The sequence below is a fragment of the Danio rerio genome, chromosome 4 (genome assembly GCF_052040795.2).
Source record: "Danio rerio strain M-AB ecotype USA chromosome 4, GRCz13ab, whole genome shotgun sequence".
Classification (NCBI taxonomy): Eukaryota; Metazoa; Chordata; class Actinopteri; order Cypriniformes; family Danionidae; genus Danio; species Danio rerio.
The window spans coordinates 38,594,073-38,615,879 of record NC_141024.2 but is presented as its reverse complement, the minus strand read 5'-3'; the positions used below and the strand labels follow the sequence as shown (position 1 = coordinate 38,615,879).

Here is a 21,807-nt window from a genome sequence, read left to right as displayed (position 1 = left end):
ATCCCACAGCGACTGGGCCAGCCCGATTGTCTTGGTACCTAAGACGGACGGCTCGGTCCGGTTCTGTGTGGATTATAGAAAAGTCAATGCTGTGTCGAAATTCGACGCCTATCCAATGCCGCGTATTGACGAGTTGCTCGACCGGTTAGGTGCTGCTCGGTATTACTCGACATTGGATTTAACGAAGGGATATTGGCAGATCCCCTTATCTCCAATATCCCGCGAAAAAACAGCCTTCACTACGCCGTTCGGATTACACCAATTTGTGACGCTTCCGTTCGGGCTGTTTGGGGCACCGGCGACGTTTCAGCGCCTGATGGATAAAATACTCGGCCCTCACGCAGCATATGCCGCTGCTTATTAAGATGACATCATCATTTACAGTAATGACTGGCAGCGGCATATGCAACATTTGAGGGCGGTATTGTCAGCGCTGAGACGGGCCGGGCTCACGGCCAACCCCCGGAAGTGCGCAATTGGGCGAGTGGAGGTAAGGTATCTGGGCTTCCACTTAGGTCACGGGCAGGTGCAGCCCCAAATTGATAAGACTGCAGCTATTGCAACCTGTCCGAGACCTAAGACCAAAAAGGAGGTGAGACAGTTTTTGGGGCTGGCAGGATATTATAGGCGTTTTGTCCCTAATTATTCGGCCCTTGTCAGCTCATTGACCGATCTCACTAAAAAGGAGGGACCGGATACCGTCCAATGGTCGGAGCAGTGCCAACAGGCCTTCTCAAAGGTAAAATCTATACTTTGCGGGGGGCCGCTATTGCACGCTCCTGATTTTGCTCTCCCCTTTATTTTACAGACGGACGCATCCGATCGGGGTCTGGGGGCGGTTCTCTCCCAGGAGGTGGCAGGAGCGGAACGGCCGGTGCTGTACATTAGCCGCAAACTCAGTAAGAGTGAGGCTAAGTACAGCACCATAGAGAAGGAGTGTTTGGCGATAAGGTGGGCCGTTCTCACTCTTCGTTATTACCTCCTGGGCAGGGAATTCGTCCTCTGTTCAGATCATGCTCCTCTCCAGTGGCTCCACCGTATGAAGGATACCAACGCGCGGATCACCCGTTGGTATCTAGCATTACAGCCTTTTAAATTCAAGGTGATCCACAGACCGGGGGTGCAGATGGCTGTAGCCGACTTCCTCTCCAGGGCGGGGGGGGGAGGGCTGCAGGCCGGACGGCTCCCCGGCCTGAGGCGGGCGGTGGGGGTATGTGGAGAGGTAAGCATGATCAAACACCCAATGAGGGGGGAGAGCACGCTCAGAGCCCGGCGGCTAATCAGCAGGCCAATCAGAAATAATAAATAACACCTGTTTATTCTAGTGATTGAGCCGGAGAGACACCCTTCTTAAGGAGAAGAGAAGGAGCAGCCGGGAGGAGAGAGAGAACACACATATACACACACACTCACTGCTACATGTGTGGTGGCGTTTGCAATTAATAAAAGCATTTGCTTACCTGAATCGCCGACCCTGTCTTCTTCTTCCCTCAACAACAACGAACAATATTACATATACTGACTACCAATGCACCTCTGCAACAGTAGAGACGCCCCGCCAAGTTACATTCACCCACAGCACCTCTGCAATGGCACTCCAGCTGAGCCCCTCTTTATTTAGTCTTCATATCACCATTGACAATATTTAGCACTCATAATGCTCCATTACTGACTATCACTGCACCTCTGCAACAGCAGAGTCGCTCCGCCGAGCCCTATTACAGACTTTAGGAAGATGGTCCCCTGATGCCTTCAAGACACACGTCTTAGCCAAAGGCACTTCAAAAGAAGGCCAGATGACTCTCGCCAGACACCAAGCCACATTCACACAAGGGCGAGAGCATGACCCAGCCATCTTACCTTCTTCTTTCTTTCCTACTAGCCTGAGTTACTCTCAGGTTTATCCCTCAGTCACATAGCTAATCTGAGTTCCCTCCAAGCCCCCTTGTCACCCCGCCACCCCCGGCCATTTCTGCAGGAGTTTTCACCGCCCCCTCCCATTTCCCGAATCCTGCCCCCCCTAACACCCCTGAGTGTCACCCAGTGGATTTTTTGTTTATAGATATATATTTATATAGACCGCTGTCACTCCCTGCTCTATCTCCAGTAGGAGTGTTCCTTGATAATCGACTCACGCAAGAGTCTCGCCAAACTTGCCACTCACCCTCACTTCCTGATTTCTGCTGGAGATGGCAATAAATAAGAAATGCAGCCCCTAAAGCCTAGTTCACACTACAGGATTTTAAACATCAGCAGATCGCTGTGCTGTTCACACTACATGACTTGACTTTGTGTCTTTTAATCTCTGTGGTGTTCACACTACGCAACACTCTGTGAATGATCCACAAGAGGGGGGTCACACACTACATAATCTGACAACAACTCATTCCCCATCAGCTCATTCAAGCTACCAAACCACAGCCAATGAAATTTTGAGGAAGGAGTCGTCAGAAAAAGCTGAACACTATTGGCTGCTTGTGTGCTGATTACATCCCTGACAGCGTAGCAAGCTTTGGAGAAAGCATTTTTCAAAACATCGTCAAATCAGCTGATGCATCAGCGGATTAATCACTCATCTGCAAGGTTCCAGTGGAGAGATACACAGAGAGTTTTTAATTTTTGTAATTTTATAACTCTTTGAAATAAAACTAACATATTTATAACACCCTGCCGTTTTCTTACTATCAGTGTATTTCTTTCTGACATTGTTATTTTATTTATTACAAAACAGTAAAGAACTGAGCATTTCTGCCTTGAATTACCATATTGGTCAAAATGACGGCATGCATGTCTGATACTTTTCGCTGTGACTTTAAATATGTGTGCATTTTCTTGCCTAGCAACTTCCTGCTAAGATAAACAAAACTTTCTGATGGCAAAAACATCAATTTACTTCAGATATTTTTCAGATTCTGTGCAGCGAAATAGCTCCTGTTTGAAAGTGAAAATGAAAGCCAAGACCTTTAAGTGTTTTAGTATCTTAACTACATATTTATAAGCTGTATTACCAAAAAAAGATTATATTTTAGGTTAATGGTGTCATTAAATATGATGCCAGACATTCAAAGCTTAATTTTAATATCTCAATAGAAGCTTTAATTGTAAATATGTTGTGACTATATGGCGTTTTATATGAGAGTCAGAATGAGCAGTATGGTAATTCTAATAGTTACAGAATTCTAGTTCCACTGTTAATATATCCTACTCTCATGTCTGTGCTAACGCAGAATGAAGCGAGTGCACCGATGCCCATTCTGACCAATCACAGATGTTTCTGCTGAGCTCCTGAACACACAGGCATTCAGCTCATGCTGATATGCTCTCTCATTGGCTGCAGCTTGTCACTACATCTGACCACACGTGGGGTTGAGTCGGCCGACTGCTCTGGAATATTTAGCATGCATAATGTTGGATTTCCGTCTGCGAGGTGTCGGCGACGCGTCAGCGAGCCTCGTTGATGCGTTGTTCAGTCGTTCACACATAAAGAGCGGCGAGCACCGAGCACCCGCAGATTTCTTCCCGATCACAGCCCGATCTGTCGGCGAGCTCGTTAACTTCCAAATCGGGCTCAAATCAGGCTTAAAATCCTTAAGTGTGAACTAGGCATAACTCCCGCAGCACCTATTCTGACTTACAGAAGTCTACTATATATATATATATATACTCTCATATATATTCATATATATTTATATATAGCGCTGCCACTTCCCTGCTCTATCTCTATCTGGAGTGTTCCTCAAGCATATTTTGACTCTTAATGAGCCAACCCCACCCACCCCTTATGGCCCCCTTCACTAGCCTCCCCCCCAACCTCGCTCAGGCTCCTGCAGGATTCTGTTTCAAACTTTGCTTCAACTGGAGCTCCCTACTCTTCTTTCCCTTCCTTAATCACTATATCCAGCAGCCGGATATAGTAAAAACTTTCTAGCTTTTGGGGGGAAATTCTTCGAAAAACTCGCCTGCTGTCCCGAGTTAAAAGCATTTTGGGGAGCTATCGAGACCTACCTGATCTCGGATCCCCTGATATGCTTATTGACCAGGCGGGAGCACTGGGCTCATATATCTCCAAGCTCAGGGTTCTCTCTCGGGACAGCTTGCCAAACCTGCTTTTAATGCCAAGCATATCTAAGTGGGAACTCTTGAAGTGCCTGTAAATTACTGAGAGACCTCTGAATGACCAAGAAATATTATTTTAATATATGAAAAACCAAAGCAGCACAGACTATTAAGATTATTCATTTTGTAGACACTTTTAGTTAGGTCAGGGTTTTAGTTAGTACCATTGAGTTATCTCCGTGGAGTTAATAAGTCTAAATAAGTTTTCCTACCTGGAAGATCCACTGGAGATTGTCTGTGAAGCTCTTGTGTCTCCTGTGAGTCTCGTCTCCTGAAGCTGCTGACTCATATTCATCACTGTTAACAGATAAAACTACTGTAGTAATACATTTAGAGGTAAACAGATACAGATATATCTTACAAACACTGTAAATATTACATGTGCTATAGTGCTCATAATGAGGAGACAGCAGGGGCGGACTGGGACAATAATTCAGGCCGGGAATTTTTTCAATCTCAGGTCACCTCTGCTGCTATTGTCACCACTTCTCTACCATTTTCATGTAATTCTCTGACTGCTAATATAGTACTCTATTGTATTAGATATTGTACCATGTAGACTACCAGACAATTTATTAATGAATAAAATAATGAATCCTCAATAAGCTTAAAATTTCTGCACACAATATTTCTACTTCTATTCCATATATTAGATATTTTGGTTTGCTTTTTGTTATTTAAAAACATTGACCCAGTAAGACATGATGCAGCAACTCTATTTACTTTTATTTTACATTTTTTATTACTTAATTTATAGACTATGTCTATATAAAAACACATGCTGTAGCCTACTGCATTAGACTAAACAAGACATATTTTTGCTCACTCTGTAATTGTATTTTTTATTTATTTGTATCTACTATAAGTCAATGTAGATGAAAACGCCCGCCTGCCAAATGATTATATACAGTTGAAGTCAGAACTATTAGCCCCCCCCCACCTTGATTATTTTTTATTTTATATATATATATATATATATATATATATATATATATATATATATATATATATATATATATATATATATATATATATATATATATATATTTCTCAAATTAACAGAGTAAGGAAATTTTCACAGCATGTCTGATATAATTTTTTTCTTCTGGAGAAAGTTAGTTAAGCCTTTAAATGTCACTTAAAGCTGTATATAAGTGTATCTAGTATTATAAGAATATCTAGTCTAATATTATTTACTGTTTTACTATTATTAAACACCACATACTGATCACTTTAAACACCACACACTAATCACTTTAAACAGCACACACTGATCATTTTAAACACCACACACTGATAACTGTAAACATCACACACACTGATCACATTAAACACCACAAACTGATCACTATGAACACCACACACTGATCACTTTAAACATCACACGCTGATCACTATAAACATCACACACTGATCACTTTAAACAGCACACACTGATCATTTTAAACACCACAAACTGATCACTATGAACACCACACACTGATCATTTTAAACATCACACGCTGATCACTTTAAACACCACACGCTGATCACTTTAAACACCACACACTAATCACTTTAAACACCACACACTGATCACTGTAAACAACACACACTGATCACTGTAAACACCACACACTGATCACTTTAAACAACACACACTGATCACTTTAAACACCACACACTGATCACTTTAAACAACACACACTGATCACTTTAAACACCACACACTGATCACTTTAAACACCACACACTGATCACTTTAAACATCACACACACTGATCACATTAAACACCACAAACTGATCACTATGAACATCACACACTGATCACTTTAAACATCACACGCTGATCACTATAAACATCACACACTGATCACATTAAACACCACAAACTGATCACTATGAACATCACACACTGATCACTTTAAACAACACACACTGATCACTTTAAACATCACACGCTGATCACTATAAACATCACACACTGATCACATTAGACGTCACACTCTGATCACTTTAAACACCACACACTGATCACTTTAAACATCACACACACTGATCACATTAAACACCACAAACTGATCACTATGAACACCACACATTGATCACTTTAAACATCACACGCTGATCACTTTAGACGTCACACTCTGATCACTTTAAACACCACACACTGATCACTTTAAACATCACACACACTGATCACATTAAACACCACGAACTGATCACTATGAACATCACACACTGATCACTTTAAACATCACACACTGATCACACACTGATCACTTTAAACATCACACACTGATCACTTTAAACATGACACGCTGATCACTATAAACACCACACACTGATCACTTTAAACATCACACGCTGATCACTATAAACATCACACACTGATCACTTTAAACACCACACACTGATCACTTTAAACACCACACACTGATCACTTTAAACATCACACGCTGATCACTATAAACACCACACACTGATCACTTTAAACATCACACACTGATCACTTTAAACACCACACACTGATCACTTTAAACATCACACGCTGATCACTATAAACATCACACACTGATCACTTTAAACACCACACACTGATCACTATAAACACCACACACTGATCACTTTAAACATCACACGCTGATCACTATAAACATCACACAATGATCACTTTAAACAGGACACACACTGATCACATTGAACACCACACACTGATCACGTCTACTACTCAAAATGCTGTAAACAGTGTTTGTCATTTATTAAATGTAATACTTCATTAATTTGATATTATTTATTCACAATGATGCTGGATGCTCACTGAAGACATTTAAATCTTTTAAGATGAAAATTAGAGGAAGCACAAGCATGAGGACTAAAGCTCCTACATTGCCTGTTCAGCTGCTGTAGTGTGTAACGTGGTAATGCTGTTTCTTTTACTGTATACTTTTCTGTTCTCGTGTTCCTCTGAGTCTTGTATTCTGCTGTCTGTAGTTCTGTAGGTTGTTGTGATCTTATACTAGTAAGCTGTTTTGCCATCAATAAGAAATAATAATCCTCTCCATCTCTACTGTCTGAATCTTTCACTGCTTCACCATGACTGTGTTTGCTCTGCTTCTGTCCTCTGTCAGCTCACTTTCTGACTGAATATAGTTTTTCTTTCTGATGATAATCTCCAGATCATACAAGTGTATGCTCTCAAAGTTCAGGATTTCAGTAACAGCGCTGTAATATTGATCCCCTTTAACATTTACCACTTTAACTTTGTAACATTGATTTGATTAAGATAATCAGAGAAGATTTGAATACAGTTTTGTCTTAAATTAGTATCTCTCTTGACTATAATTACTTATCAGGTGAAATGTGGTGTGTTTGTCTCTAAGAACTTGTTCATTCATCTTGACTAAAATCTCTTGATCACCCACACTTTGCTGAATATTGTAAAAGCCTGTAAACTCACTCTACTAACTCTAACAGTTTGAGTATTAATGCTTTATTAGTACTAATGATCAGATGTGAGTGTGTGGACATTTAGTTTTGAAGTCTCCTGTAAATGTAATACTTGTTTTTCTGATCTTCTAGAAACACAGGATAATACAAATGCTGCAGTGTAATCATGTGTGTGTGTGTAGAGATCATCTACCTGACAGCAGGTCGTGTGTTTTCATTCTTAAACTGCATTGGTATATCCATAGACGCGTCACTCTTCATAGACACACAGCTGGGTTCTGCGTCTGCTGTTTTCTGATGAACTGAGCTAAAACAGAGAAGATTAAAGTTGAGCTCTGCACACACTGCACAAACCTGATATTAATCATTCTTCATTTACAAAAAACCCTTAAATTAATTTTCTTTATATTTGAACAGAAACTGTCTGAATGTGGAAAATATCAGCAAACACAGATCAAGGCTCATTTCTAGTAGAGAAATCCCAACAGAAATGCAGCACTATTAGAGCAGATTAGAGCTGAAACTAATCATCAAATCACTGAATGAAGTCCAGAGTGTAGGTGTGGGAGGAGCTTAATCATTTAGGCGTGTCAATCATCATCACATGACTATATAAGCAGCAGTATAAACTGCACTGTGTCATCTGACTGTTATTCCCGCCTCCAGCAGCTCCCCTTATCCTCCTCCTCATCACTCAGTCTTCAGAAGGTCACTCATTGGGGGTTTGTCTGCAGAGCTCCAGTCCAGACTTTAAGGACAGCAAGACAAGTTCGTTTACCATCATCTATCACGACTGAATGAGCAGGAGAACTTAAGAAATATCAATTCTAGAAACCAAATGTGTTGATCGGCAGCATCTATGAGGCCAACACAACATGATGATGACTGCGCTTCAGTGAAAACTGTCACGGTTAGTAGTTGAGTCTTGGGTCTGTCCCAAGCAGTGAGGAGAGCCACCATGGAGGAACGGGAGGGATGACCCAGGGACAATCCCGCAGGAGACACAAGGCAGGAGGTTTGTGGAGAGCCGGCTGGAGAGGCAACTGGACAGGAACTGGCGGGACAGCAGGCAGCTGGACTGGAGCCGGCAGGGTTTGAGGCAACTGGACTGGAACCGGCGGGGCTGCAGGCAGCTGGACTGGAGCCGGCAGGGTTGGAGGCAACTGGACTGGAACTGTAGGGGTTGGAGGCAGCAGGACTGGAGCCGGTGGGGCTAGAGGCAGCCGTACTGGAGCCGGCGGGGCTGGAGGCAGCCGGACTGGAGCCGGCGGGGCTGTAGGCAGCGAGACTGGAGCTGGCGGGGCTGGGGTCGGGAGAGCAAAGAGCCAGGCTGGGGTCGGCAGAGCAGGGAGCTGGGCTGGAGCCGGCAGGGCAAGACGTCTGGATGGCGTTGTTAAGGCAAGGAGCCAGGCTGGAGCCAGCAGAGCAAAGAGTCTGGGTGGCGCCAGCACAGCCAGAAGTCTGGGTGGCACAGGCAGAGCCAGGAGCCTGAGTGGCGCCGGGAGGGCGAGGAGCCTGGGTGGTGCCGGCAGGGCGAGGAGCCGGGGTGGCGCCGGCAGGGCGAAGAGCCGCGGTGGTGCCAGCAGGACGAGGAGCCGGGGTATCGCTGGCTGGGCGAGGAGCCTGGGTGGCTCTGGCAGGGCAAGGTGGGCGCTTTGGGGCTGGAGCCGACACTGGCGGGCGCTCTGGGGCTGGAGCCGACACTGGCAGGCACTCTGGGGCTGGAGCCGACACTGGCGGACGCTCTGGGGCTGGAGCCGACACTGGCGGGAGCTCTGGGGCTGGAGCTGACACTGGCGGGCGCTCTGGGGCTGGAGCCGACACTGGCGGGCGCTCTGGGGCTGGAGCAGACACTGGCGGGCGCTCTGGGGCTGGAGCCGACACTGGCGGGCGCTCTGGGGCTGGAGCCGACACTGGCGGGCGCTCTGGGGCTGGAGCCGACACTGGCGGGGTGCTCTGGGGCTGGAGCCGACACTGGCGGGCGCTCTGGGGCAGGAGCCGACACTGGCGGGCGCTCTGGGGCTGGAGCCGACACTGGCGGGCGCTCTGGGGCTGGAGCCGACACTGGCGGGCGCTCTGGGGCTGAAGCCGACATTGGCGGGCGCTCTGGGGCTGGAGCCGACACTGGCGGGCGCTCTGGGGCTGGAGCCGACACTGGCAGGCACTCTGGGGCTGGAGCCGACACTAGCGGACGCTCTGGGGCTGGAGCCGACACTGGCGGGAACTCTGGGGCTGGAGCCGACACTGGCGGGCACTCTGGGGCTGGAGCCGACACTGGCGGGCGCTCTGGGGCTGGAGCCGACACTGGTGGGCGCTCTGGGGCTGGAGCCGACACTGGCGGCCGCTCTGGGGCTGGAGCCGACACTGGCGGGCGCTTTGGGGCTGGAGCCGACACTGGCGGGCGCTCTGGGGCTGGAGCCGACATTGGCGGGCGCTCTGGGGCTGGAGCCGACACTGGCGGGCGCTCTGGGGCTGGAGCCGACACTGGCGGGCGCTCTGGGGCTGGAGCCGACACTGGCGGGCACTCTGGGGCATGGGCAGTCCTCTTCCTACGCCTCCACCTGGTCGTCTGAGTAAGAGGAAGGGCGTTGTCAGCAGAAGAAGGAGCATGCTCTGGGGCTGGAGCCGACACTGGCGGGCATTGTGGGGCTGGAGCAGACACTGGGGTTTCACAAAGTTCTAGAAGTCTCTCAAGAGGCTCAGAAAAAGGTGGTCTTTGAACAGCCCGATGCAGAAAAGCCCGCAGCTTTAATCTAGCTCTTCTCCTCCCTTCTGAAGATAATGTAGCAGGCGCCGAAAACAGATCTAGTTGTTGATTTCCCCTCAGGCCTCCATCCTGAGGGTTCTCCTCCACCAGGGTGATAGACAGAGGAGAGCCAGAAATCAATAGTGCATGCTCAATGAAACGATAGATGTTCCAGTCCTCCTCATATGATGGCATTTGGGATCGGACTGGTTCTAAAAGTCCTCCTTGGAAAAACATCATTAGAAGCAAATCACTGTAGGTGTTGCTCGGGGCCAGGTCTAAAAACTCTGTTATGTAACGCTCTATGGAGCGGTTACCTTGTTTTAGAAGCATGATCTCGTCGCCTGCTGGATCCATATGAACTGCATCGTTCTGTCACGGTTAGTAGTTGAAACAGGAAGAAAAGGTGAAGGATCCAGGTGCAGTTTTATTAAGAGATCATGCAGCAAACAGAAAAACAAGGTGTCCAGCGTTCAAAATAACAAAGTAACAAATAAACAACAAAACAAGAAGCTACGACAGGAATCGGGATCAGGAACAGGAACAAGGCTCAGGAAATAACAAACCCGCTATACAAGACTTACTAGATAATGAAGACAAGAAAGACAAACGACGCAGTTCCAAACAATGGGTGAATGATTGTATAAATAGTCCAGGAAATCAACAGGAAATGGGAACAGCAGTGAATGGCCAATCAGTGTAAGTGATACCGGGTGTATTGCACGTGGGATGTAGTTTTTTTACCACTGTAGTTCGCTGACAGTGCTGGTGAACTACAGTGGCATCTGGTGGACACAGACAGTCATGACAGAAAACAGGCTTAGATCAGAGGAATGGCTGATTAGTACAGCACAGAAACAGCAGGGGAAAGTGTGCAGGAAAAGCCCTTTATGGCAGGAGATCGGGAACACTTTAGTTTAGCTCACAATTCATACTATTAACTACCGGCTTATTATCTGTGTAATGTGAACATATGAACTGCTCATTAGTAGTCATACAGTATGATCTTATTGTGGATCCCTAATCCTACCCAAAACCTAAACCCACCTTCTACCTCACTAACTATTAATAAAGCGCTGATTTGTTTGTTAACACCATCAATTGTGGCCTGAAGTGTAAAGTGGAGATCTTCAATTACTATCCTGCAGAGCTCAGATACAACATCTAACATCTGAAACCTAACAGATCCACAAAACTAATTACCTGATTTATTTATTATGAAAATACTCAATCAGTTGCAGATATTAAAGAGATGATCTACCTGACAGCAGGTCCTGTGTTTCCACTCTTAAAAAATAATGGTGGATCCATTGACGCGTCACTCTTCATAGACACACAGCTGGGCTCTGCTTCTGCTCTCTTCTGATGAACTGAACTAAAACAGAGAAGATTAAAGTTCAGCGCTGCACACACTGGAATCAACACACCAGATTTACTCAACATTTCATCATTAAAACACTGTTTAAACAGCACTTCATGATACTTTTCATGATAATTGTACAAAAACCTGCTGACTGTGTGTGTTAAATATTCAGACAGATTAAAAACAACTAACAGAAAGTAAATATAATATCCTGTAGAAAATAATCATATGAAATGTCAAGTGTAGGACTAATACCTGCATCCTGTAGATAAATCCAGATCTCCAGGTGTGTGTGTGTCCTCCATGATGGACCTGAAGAGTTTGATCTCCAGCAGAAACTCTAGAAGAAACTGATGAACAAACACAGATCTCCAGTCATTGATCAGCTTTCATAATTCAGCTGAATGCAGGAATAGATCAGCAGCTTAGACACTCAAATCCAGAAGCTCATCACGACTAAACTAATGAAGAATCACAGCATCATCCGTTTGATTATAATAACATCATACACACATTCACATAAAGCTTACAGGTTTTGTCAAGACATTAGAGATTTAAAGCTGTTCCGTGTTGGTAAATGATGAGTTCTGGACTGGTTGTTTAAATCTGCAACACAACAACTAAACACTTTCACTTTCGTTTCTGAAGGGCGGTGTTGTGCCGAAAAACTGTGACCACTGTCCAGGGGGCGCTGTACCGCAAAATATTCGAGGTGGGGGAGAGTGCAGACTTGGATCCAGACAGATCTACGGCCCAAGCAGTTTTACGGCCCGGGCAGTTTTAAACCCCTGTTGTTCCTGATGCGTCCAGTAGAGGGAGGCAGTACAGTCTTATTATAAGCCTCCAGAACTTCACACCCAACCAAACGCGACACGATGAAGAGGTGTGTTAAATACGTGTTTAAAACATTAGCAAACATGAAACTTAAACATTTTAATTAGATTAAGGTCGACAAGAGTGTATGTCAACACAAACAAATTGGTGTAATATAACAGCAGTGTGCTAGTTTGACAAATTTTAGTTAACTATGTGCAGGCTAGCTACATGTTCTACCTCAACAAAAAAGCAAAAGAACATTAACCTACATAAAGTGCCTCAGCAAGGGAGAAATTATTATATATTTAATAATTAATTTATATATATATATATTTTCTCATAGATTAAACAATACACTTGCGTGGTCTGGGTTGTCAGCCAAATCTACACTACAACTACACTGCATTATTTCTCCAAATTTGACTTTCTTAAATATTGAAATTAATCTAAACAGATGTAAAAAAAAAAAAAAAAAAAAAAAGAATTAATTTTATTTTAAATTTTAAAATTGCATTGCATTCAATTACATTTAATATAATGTGTAGCTGAGCTAATAAGTATAAAATATACCAATGCAAATTATTAGTGAACTTCATCAAAACTTTACTTTTTAATTACTTTTGTTTTATATTTTCTTTTCTTAATTATAATGTTTTGTATATAGTTTTGATAGAGATGTTTTTTATGCGGAACCATGTTGGCAAATGTTTATGGAGAGCACATATTAGTGGCGCACACAGCAACTCATGCGGTGTGTGGGCAGGCAGCGCCATCTTCAGTGTTGAATTCGCCGCTGACTGAGTTGGTTGCATGTTCTCTCGCTCTGCTAACGCGAGCCTGGTAAGGATTTTCAAGCGAGTTCACTGAGTTATTTTATGTGACAGTGAAAGTATAAACGTGATAAAACTATGATGTATCGAAGATGAATGTAAATAATCACATTTTGAGTGCTTAAAGTGACTTTCCTTTCTAATTGGCAGAGTGGAAAAAGAGAGAGAGATTTCAGCATAATATTGTGCTCTCTGTGTTTTTACAGGTATGTTTATTATGTTTTGTTAAGTGATGTTTGAAATCTAATTATACAAGTTGTGTAAAATGAGGTCTGTTTGCAAAGCAATATAATTTTGCATATATTAATGTATTTTATAGTGTTAAATGTTTATTTGTGTATCTTTTCTGATATTTGACACTATTTTTCATTCTATTGCTCACTAATGTAGTGACCAGTGAAACATTATATTCCTTTTACAACTTATCTGATGTATACTATAATGTTTATTCTTTACTGCTAGTTTTTGTGGTCTATTTATTTGTATTTATTTTCTTTTACCTATTGTTTTTGTCAATTTGTTGGCTATTATTAATGCAAAGAGTGTTGAATTCGCCGCTGACTGAGTTGGTTGCATGTTCTCTCGCTCTGCTAACGCGAGCCTGAGTGGAAAAAGAGAGAGAGATTTCAGCATATTATTGTGCTCTCTGTGTTTATACAGAATAAACCAAACTTGAGACCTCCAACGCCGCTGTTGTCTTATTGGGAAAAAACACACACAACCAGAGTAAAACTGCTACATTAAAATGGTGCCGTGACCTACTGGATCAACAGAGTCAGCTGCAGCCGACCACCGGAGTTGTTCTACATGTTCGTGGCGTTCGTGTGCTGTAAGTGGAGGCTGAAGATTCCGTTTCACCACTGTTCCAGTAGCTGCTTCGTAAAAGAGACTGAAAAGACAAAGACTATTCTGCGGTTTGATACTGATGAACTTTTGGTTTCTCCTCATCTAATTTATTTCACATTTTCTGAGGTTAGTTATCCTTTGTGCTTATTTTGCTGTAAAATCATACCATGGCTGGGGTAAGAAAAGACTCTGAGTTTATGACACCATACCTTGGGAGGGGTAGAGGGCTGTTGGGTGTGGAAATCCCTACCGCTGGTAAACCTAGAGCGTTAATTTATAGTCCTCAATCACACAATACTCCAACAAACGAACCTGCTGGTCCGACTGCCTCTACTCCTAATAACGCCGATGATAATGTTGCACAGCAGTTACGTGACCTTATTGGTGAATTAGGCAGTCAAATAGGTGATTCCATTGTCAACCGCCTGTTAGTTAGCCAAACTCCAGTTGCCACTTCTAACTCAGTCACTGTTAATCGTGTTGTCCCTGAATCCACTAGTGCAGGCCATAGTCTCGCTAATGTCAGTCTAATTGTTAAACCAGACATCAGAGAACCTCCTATGTTTAGAGGTGATGATTCAGACAAATGCACGATTCAGGAATGGATAGAGCTGATGGAATTGTATCTCCACAAAGCAGATTGCTCTAACAAAGATCAGGTAGATGAGATACTGAGCCATCTGCTAGGCAGGGCTAAAAATATTGTTAAAGTTAAACTGAAGTGCAACCCTGATGAAGCCATCTCCCCTGAAACCATCTATGATGTGTTAAGACGTTATTTTAGTGAACATCCTGGATCCTGTCAACCCCTAGCTGACTTTTATGCGACACAACCCAAAGCAAATGAGTGCCCTGTTGACTACTGGGTTAGGTTAAATACAGCTGCTGAGTTAGCAGACAGTCACTTGCAGAAACAAGGCGCGAGGATAAAAAACATGAGTTCTGAGATTTCTATGATGTTCATTAGGAATTGCCCAGACCCAGGCCTTTCTAGTGTCTTTAGGTGTAAACCTATAAGTAAATGGACTATCACTGAAATCCAGGAAGCCATAGATGAGCACCACAGAGATGTTCAGTCTAAGATACTGCCTGTCACTCATGTAGTTAAGTCTGTTCATGTTGCTACAGCCAAAGTATTGTCCAGTCCACACACTGTTCCTGGTGGTGAGAGCTTAAATGCAGCTGCTCCAGCTTTTGTCCCTGATAGTCCACTCAAGGCTGCAGAATCGCCATCTTCAGAAGCTGGCATTTTGGAGCGTGTTTTAAACATGCTAGAAAGGGTGCTGGAGCGTACTAGCCAACCTGCTCCTGCCTCACAACCAAGAGTAACGCAGTGGCGCAATACATCTCCATGTAGAGTCTGTGGTGACAGAAATCATTCAACCCGTTCACACTGTATGAGAGAAAAGAGATGCTTATCATGCCTAGAAACTGGACATCAACAAAAGCAGTGTCACAAAGTTGTCAGCCCAGCTGGACCTCCTGCTTCGGATTCATATGTTCAGGGAAACTGATGCACTCACATTTTGGAGGGGACTATGTGAGTGTACAGCATCACACCCTCGCTATGGATGATAATTTCTCTGTTTATGATGAGTGTCGCAAATCTGCCTCCAATGATACTGTTTTTTTTCAGAACATCACCAAGCTAGAGAAGTCAGATAGTCTGTTCTATACACCAGTGTTATTGAATGATAAAGTTTCAGTTCAAGCTTTGCTAGATAGCGGATCCATGGCTTGCACGATTAATGGAGAAACTGAACGAAAGTTGTTGAGTGAAGGAATGCCTGCACAAGTTGATCAGACACATATGGACATCCTTCTCATCGGCTGTGGTGGTGTTAAAGTTAAACCAAGTGGAGTGTACCAGCTAAAGATGGATGTGTATGGCAAACAGCTAAGTGTGCCCACGTTAGTTGTGCCTGATCAAAAAGACCAGTTGATTCTGGGTACTAATGTTATTAAGTTCTTACTCACCCAGCTCAAACAAGACTCTAATTATTGGAATGTTGTGAACCACCCTGTGCTGTCTGGAGAACCTGAAATTGAGCAGTTCCTGAACATGCTGTCGGGCATAAACAGATGGGAGGGTAACAAAATCCCTGACATTGTGGGCACTGCTAAATTGACCCAAGCTGTCACTCTTTTGCCCAAACAGGAACATCTTGTGTGGGGTAAGCTACCACAGACTGCTCCAGTTTCCTTAGGTAGTGCTATTATGATTGAACCTACAAAGACACTGACCCACAAAAAAAGTGTCATGGTGGGAAGAGTTATAGCGTCCATGTCTGGAGATAGATGGGTCCCAGTTAAGATCATAAATCTTCTTGATAAGCCTATTACGCTGAAAAGGAACTCCAAAATTGCCGATGTGTTCCCTGTTGTGGCAGTGGAGGACCTTTGTGTGCCTAATGATCATGATGATGAAATGGTGAGTGTGCACTGCCAGAAGACTGTTGGTGATATTGTTGATGAGGAAGATCGCCCAGTCTCCAAATTTCATGAGAGCATGCAAAAACTTAACCTTGGAGACCTGGATATTGACTCGTGCGAAGTATCCACTTATTGGAAGAATGAGTTAGTGCAGCTCATTAAAAGACATGAGGAAGTGTTTTCGAAGCATAAATTGGATTGTGGGAAAGCCAAGGAGTTTGTCCACCGAATTCATTTGTCAGATGATCGTCCTTTCAGACTTCCATACCGCCGTGTCCCTCCTGCTCAGTATCTAAAGCTGAGAACTGTGCTCTCGGAGATGGAAGAACAGGAGATAATACGCAAGTCGTATAGTGAGTGGGCTTCACCACTTGTGCTAGTATGGAAGAAGACTGGAGATCTTAGGGTGTGTGTGGATTACCGCTGGCTGAACACTCGAACTGTTAAGGATGCCCACCCCCTGCCTCATCAGGCAGACTGCTTGGCAGCTTTGGGAGGCAATGCCATCTTCAGTGCAATGGACTTGACCTCTGGGTTTTATAACATCGTTGTATCCGAGGAAGACAGAAAGTTCACTGCCTTTACAACTCCCATGGGCCTCTTTGAATTTAATCGTTTGCCACAAGGGCTCTGTAACAGTCCCGCCAGCTTCATGAGACTCATGACCAACATCTTCGGAGATCAGAATTTTCTCACACTGCTGTGCTATCTCGATGATCTTTTGGTGTATGCCCCAAATGAAGAGGAGGCCATTAAACGGCTTGAGCTTGTGTTTACTAGGCTGAAGGCACACGGACTGAAATTGGCCCCTAAGAAGTGCCATTTGTTAAGACGTAGTGTGAAGTTTCTGGGTCATATCATTGATGAGACTGGAGTGGCAACAGATCCGGATAAGGTCAGTGCCATATCGGCTGTGTCTGAAGCAGACCTCATGATGTCAGATGGAGTAACACCCTCACAAAAAAAGATCAAGTCATTTCTAGGAATGGTGATGTATTATCAGAAGTTTATTCCTAACTGTTCCAGTGTAGCTAAGCCCCTGTTCAACTTGACAGCAGCACCTAAAGGGAGGAAAACATCTCAAAAGGGTGAAATGAATTTTAAGAAATTAAACCCTGGTGACTGGACAAGTGAACATAGTGAGGCTTTTCAGAATTTAAAGTCATCTTTGCTACATTCTGTTGTGCTGGCACACCCCGATTTCAGCAGACCATTCATTTTATGCACCGATGCGTCCTTGGATGGTTTAGGGGCTGTACTTTCCCAAGTACCAGAAGGTGAAAATAAGGCACGCCCAATCGCCTTTGCCAGCAAAGCCCTCACCAAGGCACAAACTAAGTACCCTGCCCATCGTCTGGAATTTCTAGCTTTAAAGTGGTCCGTCTGTGACAAGTTCAGTCACTGGCTGAAAGGACACGACTTTACTGTCTGGACGGACAACAATCCTTTAACGTACATATTAACAAAGCCCAAACTAGACGCATGCGAGCAGAGGTGGGTGTCTAAGCTGGCCCCCTATAGCTTTAACATTCAATACATACCTGGAAGCAAAAATGTGGTCGCTGATGCGCTAAGTAGACAGCCCTTCGTCCATCAGAGGGTTGGTCAAAGACTGATATCTGAACCATACAGTGTTCTGTTAAATGAGGCAGAAAAAGTTCAAGAAAACACTGTTCAGGATGCCTTTAGGTTAAGTGCGAACATATGCACTGTTGAACACCAAGCCTGTAGGCCACTAGAACACTGTTCTCTTACTTGCACTGAAGTATCAGCAGTTCTTGATGTCCATACTCAATGGGAAACGGGAGCATCTGATAGGGCGATCCAATGGCTCTCTCAAGGTACTCACCAGTTGTTGACTCCAGGTCCCAGTCCACTGCCTGTGTTCTCACTAAGTGAGTTGCGACAGAAGCAGCAAGATGATAAGATCCTCTCAAGAGTTTTGTTTTACGTGAGCAGAGCAAAGAAGCCTTCTAGGCGTGAGAGAGCTGGTGAGACATTTGAGGTGCTCAAAACCCTTAAACAGTGGGAGAAGCTTAAAATGCTTGATGGAGTGTTGTACAGGGTGACAAAGGATGCCCTGACAGGGAAAAAGAGGTGGCAGTATGTCGTTCCAGCTTCCCTTGTCAGTCAGGCTCTTTTGGGGATCCACAATGAGGCTGGACATCAAGGTCAGGGTAGGACTTTATCCCTTGCGAGACAGAGGTTCTTCTGGACAAGTTTGGAGCACGATGTGCGTGAACATGTTAAATGTTGTAAACGGTGTGTCGTGAGCAAAACGCCCGAACCTGAAGGAAGAGCCCCTCTGGAAAGCATTAAGACATCATGCCCACTGGAGTTAGTATGCATAGATTTTTGGAGTGCTGAGGATTGCAGTGGTCGCAGTGTGGATGTCCTGGTCATAACTGACCATTTTACCAAAATGGCCTGTGCTTTTCCCTGTAAAAGTCAATCTTCAAAGCAAGTAGCGAGGATTCTTTGGGATAAGTTTTTCTGTATTTATGGCTTCCCTGAGAGGATCCATTCGGATCAGGGTGCCAACTTCGAGAGCCAACTCATACGTGAACTACTGGAAGTCGCTGGTGTGAAAAAGTCTAGGACAACTGCTTATCACCCCATGGGCAATGGCCATGTTGAACGTTTTAATAGGACCCTGGGTAGCATGATTAGGTCATTACCTCCAAGGAACAAGCAAAAGTGGCCGCAAATGTTGCAAACTCTGACCTTTGCCTATAACTGCACAGCCCACGAGTCAACTGGCTATGCGCCTTTTTATCTAATGTATGGCAGAATTCCCAAGCTTCCAGTGGATGTGATGTTCAGTAGCATAGAAAGAGACTGTGCCATTGCTGATTATGATACTTATGTGACACGTCTAAGGGATGACTTGAAAGAAGCTTTGTCTCTTGCTCAAATGAATTCTGAAGCCAGTCAAAAACGGCAAGCGGACTTGTACAACAAGAAGACAAAAGGATGCAGGATTGAAGTTGGTGACCAGGTTTTGTTGGCGAACAAAGGTGAACGGGGACGGAGAAAACTAGCTGACAAGTGGGACTCCACACCTTATGTCGTTGTTGATCTTAACCCTCAGTGTCACACATACCGCATCCGTAACACCCACAATGGGTTAGAGAAGACAGTTCATAGAAACCTGCTTCTACAAGCTAACTTCTTGCCAATTGAGACTGAAGGAGTTGAACCCTCATTCAGTGATGACTGTGAACTAGATGATTGTAGCAGTGCATTGAGTGGCGCTCTAACACCATTGTCTGCTTGTAGTCATGCAGATCGAACTGCTAGTTGGGTTGCAGAGACATTAGTCCCAGATGATGTCCCAGACAGTGTACCTATTGACACAGAGAGTGTTCTGTCATTGGTAGTGAACCCTGAAGCTTCTAGGACTTGTCCTTCTATAGTGCAGTCTGACGCCTTAAGTTGTGAAGATGTCATGGTTCATTCTGAAGTGACAAAAACTCATTCAGAGACAGACTCACTGGTATCAAACAGAGCTTTGACTAGGGGTGCAAATACCTCTGAATCTGTTGTTTTGTCTTCCAGTAGAGTTTCACTTCCAGTTAGGACTAGGGTCGGAAGACTTGTGAAGCCTGTAAATAGGTTAATTCAAAACATGACTCAAAATGTGAGAATGACAAGTTCAGTCAGTGAGTTTGCGAAATCTTTATTGTCATAAGTCCTGATAATCTTATAGAATCTTATCTTTTGAGTCAATTTCTCACAGTGTGTGGAATTCTGAGTTTTCAAGTCACTGTCTTGTTGAGGTCAATATGATGGTGTTTTGGGCACCATTATAGCAAGTGCGTCTTAGTAGGCCTGATCAACCTGTTTGGACCACTTACCCTGTTAGGTGGGAAGCATATATGCTGCTGTGACTTGCGTATTAAATGACAGTTGAGTTTCTCAGATAAATACTAGTTAAATTAATTTTTTTTCCTAATTGAATACTTACCTTGAGGTGCAAGTTTTGTGAAGTTCAGAGGGGAGTATGTAGCTGAGCTAATAAGTATAAAATATACCAATGCAAATTATTAGTGAACTTCATCAAAACTTTACTTTTTAATTACTTTTGTTTTATATTTTCTTTTCTTAATTATAATGTTTTGTATATAGTTTTGATAGAGATGTTTTTTATGCGGAACCATGTTGGCAAATGTTTATGGAGAGCACATATTAGTGGCGCACACAGCAACTCATGCGGTGTGTGGGCAGGCAGCGCCATCTTCAGTGTTGAATTCGCCGCTGACTGAGTTGGTTGCATGTTCTCTCGCTCTGCTAACGCGAGCCTGGTAAGGATTTTCAAGCGAGTTCACTGAGTTATTTTATGTGACAGTGAAAGTATAAACGTGATAAAACTATGATGTATCGAAGATGAATGTAAATAATCACATTTTGAGTGCTTAAAGTGACTTTCCTTTCTAATTGGCAGAGTGGAAAAAGAGAGAGAGATTTCAGCATAATATTGTGCTCTCTGTGTTTTTACAGGTATGTTTATTATGTTTTGTTAAGTGATGTTTGAAATCTAATTATACAAGTTGTGTAAAATGAGGTCTGTTTGCAAAGCAATATAATTTTGCATATATTAATGTATTTTATAGTGTTAAATGTTTATTTGTGTATCTTTTCTGATATTTGACACTATTTTTCATTCTATTGCTCACTAATGTAGTGACCAGTGAAACATTATATTCCTTTTACAACTTATCTGATGTATACTATAATGTTTATTCTTTACTGCTAGTTTTTGTGGTCTATTTATTTGTATTTATTTTCTTTTACCTATTGTTTTTGTCAATTTGTTGGCTATTATTAATGCAAAGAGTGTTGAATTCGCCGCTGACTGAGTTGGTTGCATGTTCTCTCGCTCTGCTAACGCGAGCCTGAGTGGAAAAAGAGAGAGAGATTTCAGCATATTATTGTGCTCTCTGTGTTTATACAGAATAAACCAAACTTGAGACCTCCAACGCCGCTGTTGTCTTATTGGGAAAAAACACACACAACCAGAGTAAAACTGCTACAAATGCAATACTTTCCCTGAGATGGGTTGCGGCAGGAAGGGCATCCACTGCGTAAAAACGTGCTGGATAAGTTGGCGGTTAATTCCACTGTGGCGCCCCTAGATTAATAAAGGGACTAAGCCGAAAAGAAAATGAATGAATGAATGAATAATGCAATAATTTTCTAGTTTAAACAATTACAATATATATAATTA

The 21,807-nt window shown here is 43.5% G+C and overlaps 1 protein-coding gene and 1 long non-coding RNA gene across 16 annotated transcripts in view; one reads left to right on the top strand and one right to left on the bottom strand.

Annotated features, from left to right (window-relative positions):
* Nucleotides 1-21,807, bottom strand: part of LOC137491075 (NLR family CARD domain-containing protein 3-like) — a 78,115-nt gene that overhangs the window by 44,343 nt on the left and 11,965 nt on the right. For 9 of the 15 annotated variants that reach the window (XM_087248395.2, XM_087248389.2, XM_087248388.1 and 6 more), the window contains exons 3-6: nucleotides 11,911-12,005; nucleotides 11,554-11,667; nucleotides 7,740-7,853; nucleotides 4,329-4,413 (exon numbers count right to left, since the gene is read on the bottom strand). In XM_087248395.2, coding sequence (XP_087104521.1) covers nucleotides 4,329-4,413; nucleotides 7,740-7,853; nucleotides 11,554-11,667; nucleotides 11,911-11,960 — 363 coding nt within the window. In that variant the 5' untranslated portion in view covers nucleotides 11,961-12,005. Of the gene's footprint in view, nucleotides 1-4,328; nucleotides 4,414-7,739; nucleotides 7,854-11,553; nucleotides 11,668-11,910; nucleotides 12,006-20,111; nucleotides 20,186-21,807 lie in introns of all 15 variants that reach the window. The other 6 variants (XM_087248391.2, XM_087248390.1, XM_087248393.1 and 3 more) reach the window with 1 other exon arrangement.
* The window catches only part of LOC148680309 (uncharacterized), a 42,100-nt gene that overhangs the window by 8,814 nt on the left and 11,479 nt on the right, over nucleotides 1-21,807 (top strand). The window lies entirely within an intron of this gene.